At 31.0% G+C, this 23150-nt stretch overlaps 5 protein-coding genes across 8 annotated transcripts; 3 read left to right on the top strand and 2 right to left on the bottom strand.

Annotated features, from left to right (window-relative positions):
• Window positions 1-296: 296 nt before the first annotated feature.
• On the top strand, window positions 297-4923 carry LOC140662887 (gram-negative bacteria-binding protein 1-2). The gene is made up of 8 exons (XM_072886585.1): window positions 297-694; window positions 1421-1648; window positions 2347-2540; window positions 2653-2786; window positions 3549-3715; window positions 3788-4128; window positions 4230-4331; window positions 4645-4923. The coding sequence occupies exons 1-8, from the start codon at window positions 553-555 to the stop codon at window positions 4744-4746; spliced, it is 1410 nt and encodes a 469-aa protein (XP_072742686.1). The 5' UTR covers window positions 297-552; the 3' UTR covers window positions 4747-4923.
• Window positions 4924-5049: 126 nt separating this feature from the next.
• On the bottom strand, window positions 5050-5786 carry LOC140662894 (uncharacterized). Its single transcript, XM_072886595.1, has 2 exons — window positions 5714-5786; window positions 5050-5460 (listed from the first exon to the last, which is right to left on the bottom strand). The coding sequence occupies exons 1-2, from the start codon at window positions 5753-5755 to the stop codon at window positions 5050-5052; spliced, it is 453 nt and encodes a 150-aa protein (XP_072742696.1). The 5' UTR covers window positions 5756-5786.
• LOC140662895 (uncharacterized) lies at window positions 5454-7574 on the top strand. Of its 2 annotated transcripts, none has more exons than XM_072886597.1 (4): window positions 5454-6124; window positions 6473-6589; window positions 6668-6803; window positions 7331-7574. In XM_072886597.1, exons 1-4 carry the CDS (start codon window positions 6104-6106, stop codon window positions 7348-7350), a joined length of 294 nt encoding a protein of 97 aa, XP_072742698.1. In that variant the 5' UTR covers window positions 5454-6103; the 3' UTR covers window positions 7351-7574. The 2 variants fall into 2 exon arrangements, with proteins under 2 accessions (XP_072742698.1, XP_072742697.1); XM_072886596.1 differs by having other exon boundaries at window positions 6668-6809.
• LOC140662896 (uncharacterized) lies at window positions 6817-9610 on the top strand. Its single transcript, XM_072886598.1, has 3 exons — window positions 6817-7659; window positions 7937-8040; window positions 8200-9610. Exons 1-3 carry the CDS (start codon window positions 7642-7644, stop codon window positions 8315-8317), a joined length of 240 nt encoding a protein of 79 aa, XP_072742699.1. The 5' UTR covers window positions 6817-7641; the 3' UTR covers window positions 8318-9610.
• Spock (secretory pathway calcium atpase) lies at window positions 9142-23061 on the bottom strand. Of its 3 annotated transcripts, none has more exons than XM_072886577.1 (16): window positions 22921-23061; window positions 18567-18930; window positions 15603-15797; window positions 15333-15422; window positions 15133-15230; window positions 14464-14722; window positions 14038-14374; window positions 13182-13570; window positions 12905-13061; window positions 12639-12809; window positions 11352-11667; window positions 11073-11258; window positions 10825-10972; window positions 10657-10749; window positions 10428-10569; window positions 9142-10341 (listed from the first exon to the last, which is right to left on the bottom strand). In XM_072886577.1, the coding sequence occupies exons 2-16, from the start codon at window positions 18675-18677 to the stop codon at window positions 10202-10204; spliced, it is 2832 nt and encodes a 943-aa protein (XP_072742678.1). In that variant the 5' UTR covers window positions 18678-18930; window positions 22921-23061; the 3' UTR covers window positions 9142-10201. The 3 variants fall into 3 exon arrangements, with proteins under 3 accessions (XP_072742678.1, XP_072742680.1, XP_072742681.1); XM_072886579.1 differs by having other exon boundaries at window positions 18567-18733; window positions 22921-23058; XM_072886580.1 differs by lacking the exons at window positions 18567-18930; window positions 22921-23061 and adding an exon at window positions 16257-16555.
• Window positions 23062-23150: the final 89 nt, after the last annotated feature.

The following is a 23150-nucleotide window of genomic DNA, read 5'->3' as shown; positions in this document are numbered from 1 at the left end:
TGCTCTCATTTTGATTATTATCGAGAGAAATAAGTTTAATTGTGAAACTAAATAATTAAATTAATAAAAAGTGCACATAACTTTTTACATAATCATATAATATTTGGCAGATATGCTTTAAAGGCGTCAGTAGTTTAGTTAATACTCGATACATTTTAGTTTGGATAACACTCGATACATTACATAAATAAATGGAAAAAAATGTATTCTCACGGTCAATATCTCTGACATAGGAATCATTCCGGTTTTTCATTAAGCTTAGTAGAAGGGAGAATATAAAAGGCGCTTCGATCAACAAGCGTCAATGAGTCAGTGCACGACCATCGGTCGCGAATCATCAACTTCAAATAAATCGGTATTCCGATATCTAATTTTTCCGCATACTATTGAAAAGACTGGTCGTCCTTCAAGAATCTCGCCTATTCAGAGAGTGGGAAAGGAGGAAAGACAGGAAAATCAAGAAACTTGTGAACAATTCGAGAAATTCAAGAAGAAGATAAGACAAAAACTCGTTAAGACTAATTAAGGCTCAAGGACAACGACTGACCAGAAATGACGGAGCATTCCTTATTCGTAAAATTGTTCTTTTTTTGGATATTTTTTGTGAATATTCATGAGTATCGCGCCGCTTACACTCATCCACCGGTTACAGTGGAAGCGCTTCATCCCGTAGGACTGCGCATGTCAATTCCTGGTAAAATCTAAGTAATATGTTGGATTACAATTACAGCTTAATTAGAGAGAGAGAGAGAGAGAGAGAGAAGTCTACACTCGATCAATAAAATAATTGAATTAAAAAAATATATCAGTTACATATAGATAGTTTATTTTGAACATTTGTTTTAAATTCATTTAAAAAAATATTTATTGTGAAAGTTAAACTATTCTAAGTGTAAGATATTATTTACTCAATAAACAATTTTGTAATGAGTGAAAAAAATGAATTGAGAATGGGACAGTTTGTAAATACAATTATCTCGTACGATCATCTAAATCTTGTAAAATTCTTTGTTAAGGATATAATAATTGATATAATTGTAATAATGTAGAGCTAAACATAAAAGAACTAAAAAATGATTTTGTTATAAAATATACAAAACTAAATAATATCTTACTGCCACTTTAAATGTAATTATTTCTTAAAAAAATAATTATTATATCAAATTATTCATATTTTACTATTACTCGTAAATAATTGTAAAAATAATTTATTAAAAAATATCTAATATATAAAATTACTTGTTAAGAATTTTCTAAATGGCTGATAGGACTTTGACCAGTGTGTTATCTATAATATAATAAATTACGATGAAGAGATTCATTAGTATAGCTACTTTGATTTTCCTGTACAGTTGACCTCTGTTATAAATAAACAAAAGATAAAATTGTACATTCTAATCGGAATTTCCTTTTTTTACAGATGAACACGGAATAACATTAGTGGCCTACCACATCAAATTCAACGAGGATTTTGATGGCTTAGAAGCAGGACATATAGCGAAAGATATTCTCAAACTTCGTAATGGACGTTGGACTTATCAGGACCGGCATACTGAGTTAAAGAGGGACGACGTTATTTATTATTGGGTCCACGTGGTATATCAGGGCCTTGGTTACAATTTGATTGATCAATCGTACCGAGTTATTGGTAAGCTTTGATTATTAAGTCAAAGTTGGAATAAGCCTCTGTCTTTTTCATTTTTTAAGGCGGAAAATTAATTAAATTATGGTTAATGTGTTAGTTAACTAATATATTTATACGAATGATTTTAAATTTTATTGATTTATAATCTATACATATTATAAAGGGTTTTATTAAACATAATATTCCGTTATTTGCAATTTTTAATTATTAGTCAAAACAATCAAATTAGCCAATCAGAACTTGTACATGGTAATTAATGTGTCATATAAAATAAGATTAAAATCATTAAAATACAACATATGAAGAGCCAAACGTTGATCCCTTCAATGAGTTTGACGTAGATCTACCAGTCACACAGTAGTGTGTCATATAGTTAAAATAAGATTATAATCATTAAAATACACCAGTAACATACAATCAACAATATATAATTAACATACAACACATATATGCTTTTATGGAGTCACGCTTTAGTAGATCTGCGTCGAACTCATTATGTAATTTGTTGCACTTCCATTGAAAAGGATCCGAGCGTGGGATCAAAACATTTGGCTCTTATATGTATTTTAATGATTTTAATCTTACTTTAATTATACAACGTATTAATTATCACATATAGAGTCCAAATAATGCTCTTTTTTATAGTTATTTTTTGAATATTTAATTATTAATGTTCTTAAATCGTTTATCGCGCTTTCTAGATTTTTACAATTACGATGGCACTAAATATATTAGAAACAAAGTTGAAGAAAACTGTACGACAACGTCGGCCACATGGATTTACGAAAATGGTGGACAACGGCAAGTCTGTCCTCGTCAATTGCTTTTCGAGGACAATTTTGACAATATTAACAGCACAATCTGGAATTCGATTCAAAGTTTTGCCGGCGCGCCGGTACGTCATCATCGCTAATCATGACTAATTATAATTAATTGTTTATCGGAGAATAACCAGTTCCATAAAATACTATTGTGATTAAATCATGATACTATTTTTGTTTCACCAGGATTATGAATTTGTTGTATACATGACAAATGATGTAACAGATGCAAGTGATGGTCGGCTGCGCATCAAGCCGATCCTTCTTGATACTAAATTCGGCACGGATTTTACATCGCGTGGAACATTGATATTAGAAGGGTAAGTTCGATGATTTTAGAATTGCACTTAAAATTAAAATTAAAGAATCTAAAAAAAGAATCGCGAAAGAATTTAATTTATATTGTTCATTCGCTTGCAAAATTCACATCTCCTGCATGCTTGATATTTATTCTATATTAAATCTTGGCAGATATATTATAGACTTTAAATTGAGCTTTTTCCATAGGATCAAAGTAATTACCAATAAATCTCTTTATCGTAATTTACATTATAGATAATACACTGGTCAAAGTCTTATCAGGCATTTAGAAAATTCTTGATAAATAATTTTAAATAAAAGGATACTATATTTTTTAAGAAATTATTTTTACAATTATTTACGAGTAATAGTAAAATATAAATAATTTGATATAATAATTTTTTTAAGAAATAACTATATTAAAGTGGAATTAAGATATTATTTAGTTTTGTATATTTTATAACAAAATCATTTTTTATTTTTTTTATGTTTAGCTCTGCATTATTAAAATTATATCAATTATTATATTCTTAACAAAGAATTTTAAAAGATTTAGATGATCGTACAAGATAACAATTATTGTTTACTTTACAAACTGTTCCATTTTTAATTCATTTATTTTCCAATTAAAAGAAGAAATTTATTTAAAAAAATTTTGAAAATAATATGAATCTCTTTTTAATATCATACAATTTTGTGTTATTTTCAATTGCGGTAATTTCATAGCATAATGTCTTTAAGAGGTTTCACGAATTAAAATTAAATTTATTTATACTTTTCAGTTGCACGGGGCAAGTTGGTACAGATGAATGTCAACGTCAAGGTCGCGGCGCGTATGTTTTGCCACCGCTGATCTCGGGACGTCTTAATACAAAAGGAAAATTCGAGTTTCTTTTCGGACGCATCGAAATAAGGGCCAAGCTGCCGCGTGGTGATTGGGTGTATCCTTGTAAGTTTATCGTTATCGTTAGACTTTTCAATCGTCTTGCGTTTTTGTTATGCCACAAATTTTGTTTTGCAGTGTTAACTCTGGAGAGCGCCGAGAATACAAAGAATACAATGGAGTTTGGACTTCACCGCGAGATTAGGATCGCGTGTTCGGTAGGCAACGAAATACTGACAACACCTGAAGGTGAAAATGTCAGCGGCAAAATATTGAGCGCAGGTGGATTGACCGGTTCCTTAAACGAGACTGACTCACAGAGTGTTAACCGGTCTAAACTGCCCAAGAGACAATCGAGCAAAGTTTGGGCGGACAGCTTCCACACCTTCGAGATCGAATGGAGCAGCGGTCGCATCGAGGTAAAAGTTGACGGAGTAGAATATGGCGAACAGATTTTAGATGGATCATTTAGCAAACCGGTAAGTTAGAACTAAAGTTTTATATTTTTTATTGATAGATTAGTTTCATAATTTTATTGAATCTCGTAACGTTGAGAGTAATGGTATAATTTTCCTTGCAGTCATATGTGACTTTGGGAATCGCTGTTGGAGGTATCCACGAATTTCCGGATCTTGTTACGAGTAATGGCTATGTCAAGCCATGGCGGAACGTCGAGTCAAAGGTATGATATTTTATATATACGGGGTGCCCCTCATTTAAATGCCAAAACTTCAGGAGCGTGTAAGGGACCGACAAACTAAGACAAAAAGTCCTTTTAAAGTTAGTTTTTTGGTCCCCTACACGCTCCCGAAGTTTTGCTATTTAAATTAGGGACACTCTGTATATAACAAAATATAAAGTTTTTATATGTTACAAGTTTTTAAATTAAAAAAAAATATTCTAGAGATAGGGTCAAGTATTAGTTAGTTTATCAGACACTTTGGCAAATAAAGTTAATGTTAACGCAATTAATGTTAAGTTATTTTTTTTTATAGGCGACATATAAGTTTTATAACGCAAAAAACAACTGGTATCCTACGTGGGACTCGCAACAAACGGCTCTTGAAGTGGATTACGTGAAAGTGTGGGCATTATAAATACGTTTGTCTCTGCAAAACAATTTATCCCATCTAGATATATATTTATTATCTAGATATATCTTATAAGGCATTTTTTTTACAAAATAATATCAATTATCCAACAACAATCTCTTAATTTACTTTTATACAAAATAAATAATAACAAAATAATAGACGTGTCGATTTATATACATACTTGAGGATTAGATCTACTTTTATATAAGTATTGAGAGATCTCACTGATTCAACAGAGTACAATTTGTAGGTCGATCGATTACATATATTCAAATGCACTTGCATATATAATCCATGCATTGTGGATCAGAAGAAATTTCTATCATCCTTGAAGGGAAATATAGGTGGTGTCAGGAAGGTATTGGGCACAGGTTGCAACCTATCCAGCCGAACATCGGGACCAAGACCGTTTCCCAATTGCTCGATCAGCCACTGTCCGCGATATCCGAAGCGTCGTTGATATGCTTCCGCTGCGCGCGGTCCATCCTCTGGTCTGAACTCGATGCATATCGGACCCTGGCTGGTTTTTCCAAAGTGTACGAAACTTAGAAGACTCCTAGCCCATTCCCGGAATTGGAATTGATTCGGCCAGAATCTTCTCGTGAAAATTGAAAGTCGATTCCCAAACAACGTTTGCGGCCACGTGAGAAACGACGATGACAAATCGATTGTTCTGGCATTTCGTGTTGACGTTCGATCGCTGCACCATGCGCTTGTCTACCCGCAATAAAAATCATTTTGGTTTAAAAGAAAAAATTGAATTAATTAAAATAAATCGTATTAATTATTTTAATAAATTATGACTTTAAGAAATTAATACCGACGCACATGTATACTGAGAGAGAAAGGGATTTAATAAAAAAATATACAATAGATGTAGAATAAAATGAAAAAAAAAAAAAATTCTCTTCGAGCGAACGGGAAAGTTTTTGAAGCGAATTAATTCGTATTAATTTCTAAGTCAACTTACCGCGCAAAAGGCGATCGTTAAAAGCGCTTTGTCAACGTACATATGTTTTTATTTGACTTACACTTACTGCCGGAACACCGGAAAATAACGAACGACGATTCCATCCGGCTTTTATGTCCTCCTATTCCGTGCTTCGTAGAAAATTCGTGATTCGAATTGAGTATGATCGCAGGGTAATCGATTCATGAATAACTGATTGTCATTCATGGGACACCCGATTTTTCAAACTCTCGTGTGTCGCGTTGGACGCGCAATCAAAGTTTTTTTCACTTTCACTTCTATCCTTACAATAGACCTTGAGAGCATTTTCATATAAGCAGGTCGAGTTTCTGAAAAGATATCATTCCGTATCGGGGTAGCAATTAGTTAGCGTTTCCTAATCGAGCCAGCATGAATCGACATCAAATATTGGTAAGTTTATATATTTAAAAAATGCAAAACAAAATTAAGCTAATCTTGTTTAGTAATTAAAAACAAAGATTTAATTATTATAATCTACTTGTATATACACAATATAAACTATATATTATAAATTACATATTTAATTAACATAAATTATATATATATATATATATATAAACATAAATTTACATACGCATATTTATATAAATTACATAGCGCGATAATAATGTTAATTAATTTTAATAAGCTAATTAGATTTTTTTTTTGCATTTATGACATCTTAATGGTAATCTCAATAATTATTATAATTATTTCATCATTCAACAATCCTCATATTTGCATTTTATTGTATTTCAGATTGTTGCATTATTACTTCACAGTAAAACATTGATATCAAGTGCAGACCCTATAGTCTACCAGATTGTGCGTGATTTAGTTGGATATAACATCGCAGGTCCACCTGTCTTCCACGAGGCAAGTGCATAAAAAAAAAAAAATACTTGACATAGTTTTACTTTAGCGGTTTTACTATTAATGTCATTGCGTCCACAGACAACGGACTGGGACTTTGACCCAGAAGCCGGTAAACAAAGAAGAATCCAGTACGAGCAGGAAAATGGGCGTTTTGGAGAACATGCAATAGCCAAATTAGGAACCATGGATAAGTGGAAGAACGAAAAGCTGATAGGTAATAGTGAGTAAATATCATACATATTTTTAACAGCATACATTTTCCAACACATCACACTCATCTATATTTAATTTAATTTATCAAATAAATATACTTAAAACTAAAGTTGATTTTGACTTATTAATAATTTATTAATAATTAATATTCACGTTTGACATGAATATTCAATGTTTTAATAATTGTGCCACTATAATAATAACAACAATTGTGCGTAATATAATTTTCTCCAATTATTTTACAACACACTTTTGGATTTCGAGCAGACTAATTCTGCTGAATAAAGTTTGATCGCACGTTTGCAATTAAACAGAATAATAGTAAAGATTTTTTAAAATTATGTCACTGATTTTATAACAGCTTACAAATACCAAAACTACATGCACAGTTTAAAAACAAGAAATGTGACTCCAGTATTTATATTAGTCTTTTACTTTTTTAAATATATTTAAGAATGTAGAAATTGCGTCCTCTGTTGCGAAAAGCGTCACGTTTTACAAATACTTTCACACATGCGTATATTTCAGGCAATCAGCGATCCAGGTGAAGTAATCATTGCATGTAGTACAAAGTTTCCAAGAACTTTCACCGTATCGAGATGTTGGAGAAAGAATTAGGATATGGTAGGGGAATGAAGAAATTCAGACTGAGTTTCGTCGCGAACCTAAAACGTTGGTCGCAACGACGTAATCAACATCATCTTGTAATATCGACGACTTATTAAATTATTTAATTATGTTATTCTAATAAAAGAAAAAAGTGTTTGCTTTATATCATTTACAAGATTATTTTCCTGTGATTATTAATCGAGCAACAACAATTATTGCGATCATCTACCATGGCGAGTTTTATTTCTGTAAGTAATAGAAATAAAATATGTTTTATATCACGAGAATGCACTTTTTTCCGTGTGAAAGTCGAGTCACACTAAGGTGAACAACTTAATTAAAAAAACTCGTCGTTTCGGTTGCAACTTTTTAATTATTATGATAATATATATACGTTACACAAACATCGCAAGATATTTTTAGAGAACGTTTTCTCTCTTATCTGTACATTATATATGAAAAATAAAATAAGAATTTTTTTTTTTTTTTTTTGCTTTATTGTTTGAAATTTTGATGCATTTATAGTGGCTGATTATGACTGTGTTCGCTACTATTTTTTTCCTTCTAATCGATGGAAGTACAGCTATGATTCCGGAACCTAAAGCGCCTAATTTCCAATATTTCGAACGGTAAGTGATGAAGCAAACATCTCGGAATATTTTATTGTAGAAAAATTTAAGTTAATATAAAATTAGTCAATCAATACGTATTCTAGGGTAAACAGAGAAAAATATTTTGCGCATTATATAGCGTCCGAATAATACCGTTATAATGATCTTTTTTTTTAGGCCAAGGTATCGCTATCCTTATTATGACGAAAATGGCAAGGGAAAGTTGCTATACGGTTATGGTGGACCAGAGCTATATCAATATAAAACGTATTCTCCTCTTGAAGGAATTCATTGATATTATATTTTTCTATTTTAAAGAAATTGATTGATATAATTCCTTTTTCTTGAAGAAATTCATTTTTTTTATTAAATATCAAGATTAAAAATTGCAATAAAATGTGTACTTTGTATGTAAAATGTATTAAACATTTAAAAAGTTGTTTTTGTTATTAATAAATTTTGTTATTAATTTTGTTCCTCTCACAGAAAATAGATTTTAGAGAATATATCTACATGATACAATACACGAGTATTCTTCTAAAATTCTTTAATGTAAATCTAAACTATATTCCAAAAATAAGCATTATATTAAAAATGTTTTAAAAGAATTAATAGATTTAAAAGGGAATATGATATATTGATTTGTATATGTATATAGGATAATTAGTTAAGATTATATCAAGATCATTTTAAAATTTTCAAACGGCGATATCCATTTCTCATTATAAATTATTGTATCTTAAGTTAAATAGTTTTTAAAATTATATATGATTAATTTTTTTTTATCCACAACTTTCCGAGTTTGAATGGAAGCTTCCCAATAATTGAAATGTTTCAAAATTTTTTATTACTAACTCCATATATGTAGACAGAGATCATAACAACAGTATGCAATTGCCAGTCCCAAAAATCTATTAAATAACAATTCTGATAGTAATCTCAAATTGTAATTTACCGATAAATTGAATTATGATCAATACCAAAAATATCAATCACTAATAATTTAATATTGTATTACAAGTTGTAACGATATAATTTTCCAAAACGGCCGATGCGACGTTTCATAAAAATTTTCACATTAAAATTTTGAATAGCTTTGCTTCAAGATATGTAAAATAAAAATAAAAATATTTTCCACTTTTGTTAAAACAGACTCAAGCTATCATCAATTAAGTCTATTAGGAACTCGATCGGTCCAACTATAATTGAGTACTTGGTACTCTAAAGTATTCTCAATTAAACGGCTCGCAAAAATATGGTCTTGTTGCATGTGACACTATCGTGTCCCTTGATACGTCGCGTTTCGCAGTTTGTGGAATTAATAAGGAACATTGTAAGAGTATTTATTTTCGCTGATTAAAACTGTATTCTTAAATGCAATCGATTTGTATGACTTGTGATTTTAATTACAATAAGTTTGTTTCTTCTTCTTACTCGGTAAAATGCTGCATGATTCGCTTCTCCTCTAGCGTGAATTGACAATGAATGAATAAACGATGGAATCGACGTTTCTTCTCACAAATGGATCTTAAAAATTATGCACATTATTTAGAAAAGTGTGTAAGAAAGAGAGAGAGAGAGAGAGAGAGAGAGAGAGAGAGAGAGAGAGAAAGAGAGAGAGAGAGAGATACAATGATTCGGTGCAAACATTGCTTTGGACTGCAGTCTACAACTATATTATATATATATATATTATTTTTAAAAGTCACTTTGACCTATCAAACGTGCATGGAATGTGCAGTAGCTATCATCTATGATAAGGTGATTCATTCAATCTCACTTGTCGAGACGATAATGAAATATAATCTAATAGCTACAGTCTATGTAATCTACTACATTAGCGAAATGTTTTTCTTTTCTATGTGTGTGATATACTGAAAAAAAAAATGTCAAATAATTTATAAACGGTGAAAACAGCCCGCAGTCACTGCGCAATCAATACATAGAATCCTTGTCGAAAGAATATTATTATTCTTCTTTACGCGTATATAACTGCATACTTGACGAGGTTACGAATGTGCAAGCATAGTCGAGTAGATGTGAGTTAGTGAGAAGTAAAATGTATTGTTTATAAACGCGAATACGATTGCATATGTATCGAGATATCGCCAAGCGATAATTGATGCGCTTATTCGTTATGATATTTGTCCGCCTTGCTCTCGCCGGCAGACTGCAACTGTCATACAAAGTCCATTTCGAACTTGTTGTAATACTGGCTGTTGACGCGTTGACCCCGTCTCTGCAGCTGTCTCTCGATGAACTTCTTTATTTCACTGATCACGAAGACACTCGATGTCAATGCTGCCAGGAATAAAAGATCTGCAAAACGGAAAATAAACGCATTGTACAGAGACATGTATAGACTGACTAGACTTTTTTTTATATATTTAAAAAGCGTGAAATACCTTTCGCCGTGAGAGCCTCAGTCTGAAATATTCTTTGCAACGGAGGAAAATAGATCACGAACATTTGTCCGATGACAGATAACGTTACCGCTACTAGAAACATTTTATTACTCCACAAACCGATTGTAAATATAGATTTTGTCTGAAATAAAAACGGAAAGAGAAAAGTTAGAGATTAAAGCAATTCTTCATCCTGGTTCAAAACTGAAGGAAACGCGCAGAATCTCACCTGTGATCTACAGCTAAGAGCATTAAACATATCAAAGAATACGAAGCAAGTGAATGTCATGGTAGTGTCTCTTGCAGTATTTCCATTAACCATCTGAAAACAAAACATGTATAAGAGAAAAAATTGTAAATCTCTTTTTTGAAAGACTAATTTGTTTCTTGAACATACCTCTCTGTTATATACCCATAGGGTGCCAAGAATGATGATACTAGCAGACAATAAAACATTGATTACGAGATGACGCGTGATCATTGGCTCTTTTGTGTTACGTGGCTTTTGCTTTAGAACATCCTTATCAACTGGCTCTACTCCAAGGCTACGCACACACACACACACACACACAACAAAGAGAAATTAATGTACATATATACGGGAAAAAAATATATTTGACGAAAAGATATTTAGCAATGTCTGACCTTTGAGCTGGAGGACCATCCATAATAATGTTGATCCACAGTATTTGCATAGCGTTCAAAGGATTCGGTATACTCATCAATGTTGCAAGAGCAATCAGAGAGAGCGCGGCTATGCTAGTACTCAATTGAAACCTTACGAAATTACGGATATTGTGAAAAATCCCCTTTCCCTCTTCGATTGCCGCGCTAGAATCGATAACAATGAATACGTCTTTTTATTAATTCATTGTACGTATGTATGTTAAAATGTACGAAAAATATTTAATATAAAATATTTACATAATAGTTCCGAAATCATCGTCGACTAAAATCATATCGGCCGCTTCCTTGCACACGTCAGTGCCATTTTTGCCCATGGCAATGCCTATATCGGCCTTTTTCAACGCTACTCCGTCGTTTACACCGTCACCAGTCATACCTACTATATTGCCATTCCTTTGTAAAGCTTTTACGATACAAAGTTTGTGTTTGGGTGTTACACGATAAAATACGCTAACGTTATTAATGCATTGTTCCAATTGATGCTCAGACATCATGTCAATTTCATCCCCCGACAATAGCCGACTGTGAAGCGTATCCAATCCAATTATGCTAGCTGCAAAATAATAAGAAAAATTAAATATAATATATAAGCTTTTTAAAAGATCTGAAATTAATTTCGAAAAATGGCGAGTAAGAGCAAACGCTGTAATTAGTGCGCAAAAATTTAATTCTAACAATAAGTAACAATTTAATCTATTATCCTAACGTACGTTTCGGTCAATTTTATGACCTTCTTCAGCGCAAAAGTACAAAAACAGAAGAAAAAACACAGGTTTTTTAAGCCATATAACTGTACATTAATTTATCATTAAATGACACCAGTAAATAGTTACACGAAAGTTTAGGAAAAGTTAAACATCATTATTTAGTCAAACGATTAAAATTGAACATGAAGATATTGTTAATAAGATAAAAAATTGTTGAGTTGATGTGTTAATTAAAATCAATTCACAATTTTGGATAGAGAAAGTTTTTATTACAAAAGATTGACCTCAGAGACGATATTCATAAAAAGATGAATAAACAGTATAAATTTGCAAACAGACACAGAATGTTTAAACTCTACATATCTAAATATTATAGATAAATTGCCGAAAATCTAAACAACCTGAAAGACTTTGTTACTATTCATGATTTTAAAGATATAACTGTTGACTCTTTTACCATTATCATAAGATCAGTCCATCGTTAAACATTTTTATAATTAAGAAATTTTAGAACAATTATGTAAGTTACAATTTAACACATTGTCTCTTCTAAAAATTTTTTCATTAATTAGTGAAATTGTGAGTTGTTTTTTAATTATTTTAATACAGGTTTCCAATCTATTATTTTTATTTTTAATTTGACGAGTCAACCTATGTGTCACTTCTTGGCCTACTAACCAAAGGAAGAACACATTAACTCAACAATTTCTTATCTTATTAACAATATCTTCTGTAATCGTAAAAATTTGTGTCCATAAGAAATGCAATAACAAATCTCTCTTTTTTATAACATATATGACATCATTTATTTATGTACCTATTGCAGCTGCAGTTTCTTTGGCATCACCAGTCACCATTATCACTTTAACGCCGCTGTTTATTAAAATACTGATAGATTCGCGCACGTGCGGTCTCGGTGGATCGCAAATACCAACTAGACCGACGTAAATCAGGTCTTGCAACGAGGAGCCACGAGCCAAACCAATCACTGCAAGTGCACAAATTTGTATATGAATTACGGAAAAATATAAATTTATAAAAGTCCTGGATTATATCTATTGTTTTACAAAAAGATAATACTACCTCTCAATCCTTGTTGACCTATATCATATGCTTCTGTTAAAAATTCCTGATCCTTTTTTTGACTAAGCGGATATACTTGACCATTCTCATAATATTTTGTACATTGCGGTAAGATCTTCTCTAAAGCACCTTTTACAAAGTATGTTTCTTGCCTATTCTAAAATTGTGTAGAATTATAGAGAATAAATTGAGCTTGTATTTGATATATTCTAAGAATAAGAACCTTATTCTAGTTATGATATAACCAGAAAGATCATAATCTTTTGGTTTAATTTACCTCGCCAAACCTTGGCGTGCATTTCACAGCCATCATCTTTTGCTCCGAAGAAAACGGATACTCTTGAAGTCGCAAATACTTATCAGCGACGCCGTACATTCCAAATTTCATTGCCACGGCTATAAGCGCGCCTTCCGTTGGTTGTCCGAGTAGAGTATCGTTTTGTATGATTGCGTTATTGCACACACAACCCACTTCCAGCATGTTACTAATAGCGGCACGAGCGAGATCAATATTGTCGCATTTTCGTATGCGTACTTCACCTACATTATTATATCCTGCTCCGGTAACATCCGCGATGTAACCTTCCGATGTTACAATAATCGTAGCGGTCATTTCGTTTTTCGTGATTGTACCAGTTTTATCAGAACATATCACGTTTACACAACCTAAAAATAAAATAAAATCTCTATACGTTTGAAATTTTATACAAATCGCAAAAATATACTTTAAAAGAATTTTAAGTAAGACTAGGATTGTGTCATAGATTTCAAAATTACATTTATATGAATCGTTTCATATTGTCTACATCAAGAGACACGGTAGTATCTCAGCTAAGTCCCGTAAAAAAAAAGAAAAAAAAAAATTTACGTTTAAAATATGATAGCTTATCTATATGTGTAAATAATGTAAACTATGTTTGACATATCATTTATGTCAACAATGAGTAATTTGGCTTATCGAAAATTTTCTTTATATTTCGTTTTTCATGTTGCTTTAAAATAAATATAACTACACAATTTTTATTTTATTTTCTTAATAAATTAAAATCACATATACAGATACATTAACTATTTTACATATACATTAAATATAAGAAAATAATTTTTTAAATATTTTTATAGTTGCAACTTACCGAGAGTCTCAACAGTTGGTAATTTCTTCACAATAGCTTTTCTCTTGACCATTCTCATCACTCCCAATGCCAATGTCACAGTCACCACGATGGGCAAGCCCTCTGGTATGGCTGCCACTGCCAAGCTTACACCAATGGTAAACATCTCAAGGATAGCCTTACCTTGGATCCAGCCCAGAAGCATGATGATACCAATAATGCAGAACGAATAGAAGGACAGCTGTGTACCTAAAATGTCCATGCTTCGCTGTAGCGGAGTCTTTGGCGCTTCTTCGGCCTGCATCATCGAGAAAACCTCCCCAAATTCACTCTTTTCTCCCGTATTCACTACAATTCCCTGTATCACGCGATATTGTAATATAAGTTGATGGTAGAGCGCAGTCGTACCGTCGTAAAAGATTTTAGATTTAACTCAAACAAAATTACCTTGCCATTTCCACAGCGTACTAAAGTCCCCATGAAGGCAATATTCCTCTTCGACGTCAACCCATTGCTCTTGAGCAGAGGAGCCGTCGATTTTTGCGCTGGCTCGGTCTCCCCAGTAAAACTACTTTCGTCAATCGCCAAATCTGTGGCTTCAAATATTCTAATATCGGCGGGTACTCTGTCACCAATATTTAAATACACAATATCACCAGGAACTAAATTACGCGCAAGAAATGTTTCTACACGTTCCCCTCTTAAGCTGGAAATAAAATGTCGGAATTAAATAATAATGTAAAAATGTATACATTAATTAATATAATGAAGTAAAATGTTGAAAAAATCTTGAAAAAAAAAATATATATATATATATATATATATATTTATATAAATTTTCTAGCTTGTCTTTTCAATTATCTTTTTTATTTGAGATTTCTTTTATTTAAGATATAGAACTAAACTGTGGTATATTGTATCTTTTTTATTTTTGCAGAAAAAGAAAAATGCTTCATATTAAGAGTTAGTATATTCTCCAAAGATATATACCATATTTCTAAAGAATACTATAAATTTAGATGCATGCTGTTTCTCAAAATCGCCTATATATTTATTACTGTTATATGTTAAATTATATACGGTTAATAAAGCATTTAGAAGCATGAATCTATTTACCAGTGGCATATTGGTGGTACCAATTTATTCAATTCCTCTAAAGATTTCTCCGATCGGTATTCTTGTACAAATGCAACTGTCACCACTATTATGATAGCCTACAAAGGAGGTAACATCACAAACATAAGCGATGGTTAGATAATGCCTGCCAAAATTCTTGGAAGGGACAGAGATTAACAAAAATATTGAAACATACGTACCACAGTAATACTGACAGCGTCGTCGAATTGCTTCATACATATGCTGACTAATGCAGAGGCGAGTAGGAGTAAAATCAATGGGTTTTTGAACTAAAAAAAGAAAGTATAAGAAGTTCAATTTAAAAAATTCATTTAAACTATATTAATAATTATTTCTGAGAAGAATATAATTTATATTAATATAAATTATATTCTTCTTAAAAATTACAACTTTCATCAATCATCTTTATATTTAACAAGCAAACGAATAAAAAGTAAATTCAACCACACCTGTTCGATATATTTCTTCCATGGTGGATCTTCCTCCTTTACCGTAAACTCATTAAAACCTATTAATTGTCTTCTATGATCGGCTTCTTGCCATGTGAGTCCTGTTCGCACATCAACGTGCAATCTGGCTGCTACTTCCTCCGCCCCGAGACTAGCTGATTCTGCTGTTGTCAACCACATCTCGGGGTCTTCACCCTTGTTGTAAAACATATTAAAATATGTATATTAAACGTATGTTTGGAAACACAGTTAAATAGACTTAAATAAAGTTAAACTTGATTGAAGCTAGAGATGTTAAGTATGGAAACACTTCTCAAGTAATACAGGACAGTGAAATAATGTGTAAGATTCACTTGTTTAAATTGTAACATATGACATATACATGTGCCGCAATGTTTATTATTTTATCTTTTCGATAACGTTAAATTAGCGCGTTATCTCATTGTTGCAATTGTTTGAAAAATATATATATCACATGTACACACATTGTCAAAACCGCGATGAGAAAAGGAAAAGAAAAAAAAAAACCCAACGATACAGCATTGAATACAGGAAAATTACACAAATTCGGTTTAAAAATCTCTTCTAATTCCAAATATATTGAGTAATGAGCATGTACGAGATAAAACAACAAAAATTAACTTAAATACTAACCTCACAACGATGATTCGATATTAGTCTTTTGACACATTTTTTTGAATAAATATATCGAAATTATAATAATTGGATAGTTTGTGTGTCAATTACAGAACAAACTGGCAAAAGAGCGGCATATTAGATAAGAAAGGAAGTGAAATAACAAAGAAATTGCATGTGATCGTCGCGTGAACAAAGTTACATGCGTGACACTCACGTCCACGTTACGTATACACGTCTCACACACACGTGTGTGAATTCGGCGACGCCGCACAGTGTGATAAGTGAGCGATCTATAAATTAGTTTCTTAGAAATACTATTGATTATTAACAAGTAATATTCCTATATAATCAACACATACTTAAATATAATTTTAATATAATAATAACATTGGAGAAGCGCTAAAGTGCTGTTTAACATTTTAATTTTAATGCATGCATTAATATATATTAGTATATAAATATTTTAATGTTGTACATAAAATAACTTGTAATTATATACTTTTGTTCATATATTATAATTATAAATATATATTGAATCTTTATAAAATAAAAAATCTAAAAATGTGTTATAGCTTTTATAATAATAATAATAAAGATAAAAGATTTTATATATAATAAATAAAAGGCTTATTATATATATATTATTTACATATATTTATCTTACAAATTTAATTTTATTTAATATAATTAATTAGTTGATTAATTCTAATTTAATTATTTTAATTATTTAATTATTTTTATTTTAATGTAAAAACTAATAATTCTAAATCTAAATAATTATTTAATCAAAATAATCGATCATGCAATTATTAAATAAATTAATTAAAATTTAATAAAAGAATTATTTCTCTTTAAATCACTTATCACGCTGCGTCGTCGAATCAATAAATTATCGATATCTCGCACGTTGGAAGAGCGCGATTTTATAAATAATAAAAGTCGGCTTTTTTATCGGTTTTTCTTTTTGTCATTTTATTCAATGTTCTTTAAATCCCATTTTAGTTTCCTGCAAAATCAATCATACGTGGAGACACGTGCTTGCGTATATATATGTATACATGTACGTTTGTATATACCAGTGGTTCTCAATCTGAATGCGTGACAATTTATGGAAAATAAAATATAATATTGCGAAAAGTACAGTTAAAACAAACTTGAAAGAACTCGCGAGCCAAATGACTGATAAAACAAATACAATGATATATTTATATATTTCTCTTTGATTTATCGCGAATATTAGTTTAGGTTCGTGTGATTTTATTATGAGTTTTTTATAGGTGCACTGCTGCATTTAAAACGTGCTTATTAAGACAAGCGGGCTTATTAATGTTATTTTAGCAGATTTTGTAAAATGCAGACTGATAGAAATGCATTTTATTCGCTGACATAAAAATGATTATCACATTTCCGTGTCTTATCAGGCGGATGCTATTAAAGTAATTATTACTGTTGCATAAACTATTAGTAATGCTCTCATTTGCACGTCCTTGCGCATATGAGTGCGTACGAGTTTCACTTATATGTATACATATACAATATATAGGTCATAAAATCTATAATTCCTTTAATTAGAAGAAATATATTGATTGCTTGAAAGCAGCGTGATTATATATCTTTTTATAAATTCATATTTTATTCGTAAAACTAAGTTTCTTTATTAAAATGTTTTTACGATTCAGATACGAGCTGATGTCTATTAAACCGGTCGATCGATATTAAAACATTTCAATACACGTGCTACTTTAGCGAACTTTGACTCTCCTCTCCCTCCCCCAACGATATCTGTCACATTACTACTGAATATTTGTACATCACAAATGTGTAAAATACATATCAATTATGTGCAAATTTAATATATATAATTATTTTAAATTTAATTGATTCAAGTTTGTTTGGTATTTTGATTTTATCGAATTAATAATTCATTTATATACAATGAAAATAAAATATACTAAAATAGCGAGTAAAATCAAGCCTTTTTTGTACTCTGTATATTTTTTTCTACGAGAAAATTAGATTCTATATAATTCTACATAATGATAAAAACGGAGGAAAAAACATGTATATTTGAAAATATGGTGTATTTAATGTTTTTATTATTTTTGAAAATACGGATGCGCATGTTTATCAAAAATAATATATATATAAGATATTCGCATTTTTTTTCCGCGGTTATCATAATTGTTTTTTTTTTTTTTTTTTTTTTTTTTTTCCATATATATATGCATACACATAAATTTTGAAATATATTTATTATCTATACCGTATATTATCTAGGGTTGCGAAAACGCGGACGCGTTTCACGTGATCCGCGACTGGGCTCACCTCGTTCAGTGTCGCATTCTCGTCGTTGCGCTCTTTCTCGTCGTTGCGGATCTCGAGGCCGGCGTCGTCCAAGAGCTGCTCGTACTTGGCCTGGTTACCGGGGTCTCTCATCGCGGAAATGGGTGGCTTTCTTCAGCAGCGCACCGCCTGTCGTACAGTCCGTGACTCTTCCAGGGCAGAAACAGGAAAAGAAAATACCGACGAGATTGGAGATGGAAAACACCAGCAGCTGACCTAACACCGCCGAAATCCGCTATCGATTCGCGCACTCTCTCTCTCTCTCTCTCTCTGTTCTCTCTTTCTCTCTTCTAGTCCAGTTCACCAGGGAAAACAGTACGGCGCATCGTCTTTTTCTCCTGTGCCACTATATGAGACGAAATACAGAACGATTTTTAGTACACGTGATCACCATCTCCACCATCGCCACCCCCTTCGATTTTGTCAAAGCAATTTCTAGTCACGCGAACGCTAGAAGAAACGATCTCGAGATCCGATTGTCAGCGGACTTTGCTTAATCTATCGGTCGATAATAGACTAGAATATTTTAATTCGATGGCGAAAATTTGCATTTCATCTGTCGCGGCAAATATGTGTTTTTTTTTTATAAATTTATTACGAGTCGCGCCTTTTATTCTTCGATCAATTAGGTATCTTTAAAAAACGAGGCTTAATAGAAATTTTGTAGAAACTAATATTCCGGATTCCTATAGTTTCAAATTTTTTTTTTCAATTTTTCTAATATCATTAATATAATAATATATTACAAATGCTCTAATTCTTAATTAAGATTCTGCTTCCCTGAGGCGAATCATAACGCGCCCATTTACCGTCCTTACACAGTAAAAAATTGTGCGTCCATATGTTAAAATTTTCTTGTGTTACCACATTTTGATTACGACTTCAATGTAAAAGTAACATACAGTAACAGTTGATATGTTATTATTTTTATGACATTTTCGTGCGTTTGACATTTATGTCAATTTCATAACTTAATACTTTGTGTACGTCTCTTAGAAATGCAATATTATTTTGAGTGCTTTTAACACATTATTAACAATCATTTGAAACAATCAATATGTTTCAAAATCAATTTAACATTCTAAGAAAAGTTAAAATAAAAAATCTTTGAGTAATCATGAACTTGAAAATGTTCTATCAACATTTCTTACAAGTTATTGTAACTATCCTTTCACATAGTTTTTAATTAATTTGTATGTTATTTTTACATTACACTTAAAGTCACAATAACAGAAATAAATCTAAAGTTTCGTGTTAATTACTTAACATTTCTAATTTGTCAATAAATAACACACAATATTTGATGAGTTATCTAATTAACTTAAAATTTAGAGCGGATCTTCTAGGACATGCAAAAAATGTTAAAATTAACATTTTATTTTTTTACTGTGTAATAACGCACCTGCGATGATGATTTCTAACAATAAACCAAGGATTTGAATCGACCGTAATTCGTTTTGTTACTCATTGTCAGACATACAGCCATTGACAAAATTATTAGACACCCTTAAATTTTCCGTATTTCATATTTTGTTAATAGTATGTAAATATTAAAAGGATTAAAAAATTATCGATAGCACTTTAAAGCTAAAATTTCAAGCTTTAAAATGTTTTTTTAATTTTTCGTTTGCTATAATTTTTCGCCCAGTATCGACAACATGTCTGAAAAATACAGATTTAGTTTCAAAATTATGTATCTCGGCCAAAAAAAAATTAGGAAAGTTTAAAAAAAAGCATTTTGTAGGTAAAATGTTGTAGTTATGGAACTCGACTTAAATTTTTCGAGAGAAATTTTTTTATCGAGTCGCAGAGTGTCAAAAATACAATAAAATTTTAAGAAACAAAACAATGTTTTTTTTTAAAGCATAGACCAAAGAAAATACAAAATTTTTTAAAAATTACCGATAGCAACTTTAATACGTTATCAGTACATTAAAAAAATTTGTATTTTCCTTGTTCTGCGCTTTAAAAAAGAACATTGTTTAATTTCTTAAAATTTTATTGTATTTTTGACATTCTGCAGCTCGGTAAAAAAATTTCTCTCGAAAAATTTAAGTCAAGTTCATAAACTACAACATTTTGCCTACAACATGCTTTTTTTAAACTTTTCTACAATTTTTTTTTGTACGAGATACATAATTTTGAAACTAAATCTGTATTTTTCAGACATGTTGTCGACACTCGGCGAAAAATTATGACAGACGAAAAATTAAAAAAACATTTTAAAGCTTGAAATTTTAGCTTTAAAGTGCTATCGATAGTTTTTAAAAATTTTTTAATCCTTTTAGTATTTATATACTATTAACAAAATAAGAAATACGGAAAATTTAAGGGTGCCTAATAATTTTGCCAATGGCTGTACAATTTTGAAATTAAATAGGTACTGTAGCAGCCGAGATATTTTAGGCAACGATGAGACACTAAGCTTTTGTCAAGAGCAATTTTGCGCTCGAGAGAAGTCTTACAACTTCTTTCGAAACGGAAAAAAAAATAATTAAAATAATTACATCAATATCTCTTGTATATGAAGCCAGCTAATGTTTAAGTTATTTAAGAGAACTTACGTTAGTAACGGCGATTAGCATTTTATATTTATGCATAATAATTGTTTTTTAACATTAAAAAAAAATTAATAGAGCAGAGAGTAGAATAAAAAGTGTTGGCTGTAGTTAAGAACATCTTGATAATTCATGAAAGGCAAGGACGCGCTTGAAATGTTTGAGCATACACGCTATCGATCAATGACAACTGATGCCATGTTTGCGAGTTGGCATACCGTACACCTGTTTTATTCTCATTTACATCTCGAATTATAATTTTGAACTACGTACATTTTTTGACGAAGCAAATTCAAAATTAATGCGTCCTCGAAAGAAAAGAATTTGACACGTTATTGTGAATTTTTTTTTTTTATATCAACCATGAATCATTCTGTTATAACAGTCGTATAAATGTTTATGTAATGCGAAACGAAAGATTACGGAAGCAGGAGTTCCTGTTTATCATCCTGCTTATCATTGTATAGATAATAAAGTGCAATATAGAAATCAAGAATTCTTTCTCTCTCTCTCTTTCTCTCCCTCTATTATATTTGTGCAAATATAATTGTTAGATAAATTATATCTATGTATACACATTGCTTTTAAAAATAACTAGATTTTAATTCACGTGTTTATCTAATATATCCTGAAAGATAACAAATAATAAAGTTTTGAATTTGCACACAAACTGATTTTGAATTCAGTTTCATTATTTCGTATAATTTTCTATTATTTCAGTAAAATAAAATATAAATATATTATTACTATTTCAATAAATATATAAAATACATATGATGAAATTGATTAAACGAACACACATATAAAATGTATGATATTATAATTCTACTTTAAAAGATGCACTTGATTCATATTTTATTGATAATGCATTCTTAATCTTAACAACGTGCTTGATAACGCTATAATAATTCAAATATTGCTTTAAAGAAAACAATGATCCCTATTGGAGCGACACGATGAATATATGGCAGTTTGATTGGTTTATTAGAGCAGCTTTCTACATCCGTTATATTGCCATTACAGTTGCATTGTGTGTATGTAAAAATTTTAATTAAAGCATTATAGACAAATATTGGCAAAGCTATAAAAACATCGACAGTATAAATCAAAATCATTCGATAGAAAGAAAATTTTCCATAAGAAATGTGAGAAAAATTATTTATCTCTATAATTCAAAATTTATTTTAATCTCTTTTATATATGTCTTCGATATACTTGTTTCAAAAATGATCGAGAGAAAAGGCGGATCGAAAGAATTAATTAGCGATTGCGTAGAGAATTGATACGAAAGTCTCTAGACTTTCAACGATGAACACAATTGCTAATTAGCAGATGGAATAAAGTCGAACCATTGAGATATAGGCCGATTATTGTTTCCTTTTATAAATTGCAGAGATCAACTGTGATACAAGGACGACGAGCAATTTAATTAATTATAATTGACGTTAACATAGAAGATCTTTCTTTTGAAAATGATAAAGTAAGTTAAATGTTTTCAGAAGAGAGAAAGAGAAAAATCGCGTTCAAAAGGCCGATTAAAAGCAAAAGTATAAGAATGATTCTTATCGTTGTGCTCTGGTATTCGAACGTTTCTTAGAAACTAAACCGCCCATCGATGATACCCTGATTAAAGGACAACACACGCGGATGTGTTGTCACGCGAGCCGGTTAGCGCGAGTACCTGTGTATATATGTATGATTACACGCTTTTCTCACCGAAGGTAAAAATCAATAATCCGGCCGCGCAACTGTATGTACATAATTGTGTATATACATACCTATATTATATATATATATGTGTCGCTCGATGATGCGTGGGAAATCGCTCTAGAAACGTCGACGTTGCCGAGAATGACAGACAGGTCTCTCGCGTGGATTCCGGTTATCCCGATTGTGCGTGCCGGTGTCTCGGACACTAATACATCCAATTCGATTCGATGCCGACGATTTTAAAAATATAATACGCCTTCACACGCGCATTCTCTTCCTCTTGTTGTTGTACAACGCC

Source organism: Anoplolepis gracilipes, chromosome 2 (genome assembly GCF_047496725.1).
Source record: "Anoplolepis gracilipes chromosome 2, ASM4749672v1, whole genome shotgun sequence".
NCBI classification, from domain to species: Eukaryota; Metazoa; Arthropoda; class Insecta; order Hymenoptera; family Formicidae; genus Anoplolepis; species Anoplolepis gracilipes.
The sequence above is the reverse complement of the archived record's forward strand: the minus strand, read 5'-3'. Positions and strand labels throughout refer to the sequence as shown.

What these genes read in the sequence shown, in the direction of transcription:
- LOC140662894 (XM_072886595.1), bottom strand. Translation starts at nt 5,755, where the DNA reads ATGTACGTTGACAAAGCGCTTTTAACGATCGCCTTTTGCGCG. An exon ending in TAACGATCGCCTTTTGCGCG is followed by an intron (nt 5,461 to 5,713) that starts GTAAGTTGACTT and finishes TATTGCGGGTAG; the next exon opens with ACAAGCGCATGGTGCAGCGA.
- LOC140662895 (XM_072886596.1), top strand. Translation starts at nt 6,104, where the DNA reads ATGAATCGACATCAAATATTG. An exon ending in TGAATCGACATCAAATATTG is followed by an intron (nt 6,125 to 6,472) that starts GTAAGTTTATAT and finishes ATTGTATTTCAG; the next exon opens with ATTGTTGCATTATTACTTCA. An exon ending in CGAAAAGCTGATAGGTAATA is followed by an intron (nt 6,810 to 7,330) that starts GTGAGTAAATAT and finishes CGTATATTTCAG; the next exon opens with GCAATCAGCGATCCAGGTGA.
- Spock (XM_072886577.1), bottom strand. Translation starts at nt 18,677, where the DNA reads ATGAGAGACCCCGGTAACCAGGCCAAGTACGAGCAGCTCTTGGACGAC. An exon ending in AGAATGCGACACTGAACGAG is followed by an intron (nt 15,798 to 18,566) that starts GTGAGCCCAGTC and finishes TTTTACAACAAG; the next exon opens with GGTGAAGACCCCGAGATGTG. An exon ending in ACCAACTGTTGAGACTCTCG is followed by an intron (nt 13,571 to 14,037) that starts GTAAGTTGCAAC and finishes TTTTATTTTTAG; the next exon opens with GTTGTGTAAACGTGATATGT.
- LOC140662896 (XM_072886598.1), top strand. An exon ending in AATTTCCAATATTTCGAACG is followed by an intron (nt 8,041 to 8,199) that starts GTAAGTGATGAA and finishes CTTTTTTTTTAG; the next exon opens with GCCAAGGTATCGCTATCCTT.
- LOC140662887 (XM_072886585.1), top strand. Translation starts at nt 553, where the DNA reads ATGACGGAGCATTCCTTATTCGTAAAATTGTTCTTTTTTTGGATATTT. An exon ending in AAAGTTTTGCCGGCGCGCCG is followed by an intron (nt 2,541 to 2,652) that starts GTACGTCATCAT and finishes TTGTTTCACCAG; the next exon opens with GATTATGAATTTGTTGTATA. An exon ending in ATGGATCATTTAGCAAACCG is followed by an intron (nt 4,129 to 4,229) that starts GTAAGTTAGAAC and finishes TTTTCCTTGCAG; the next exon opens with TCATATGTGACTTTGGGAAT.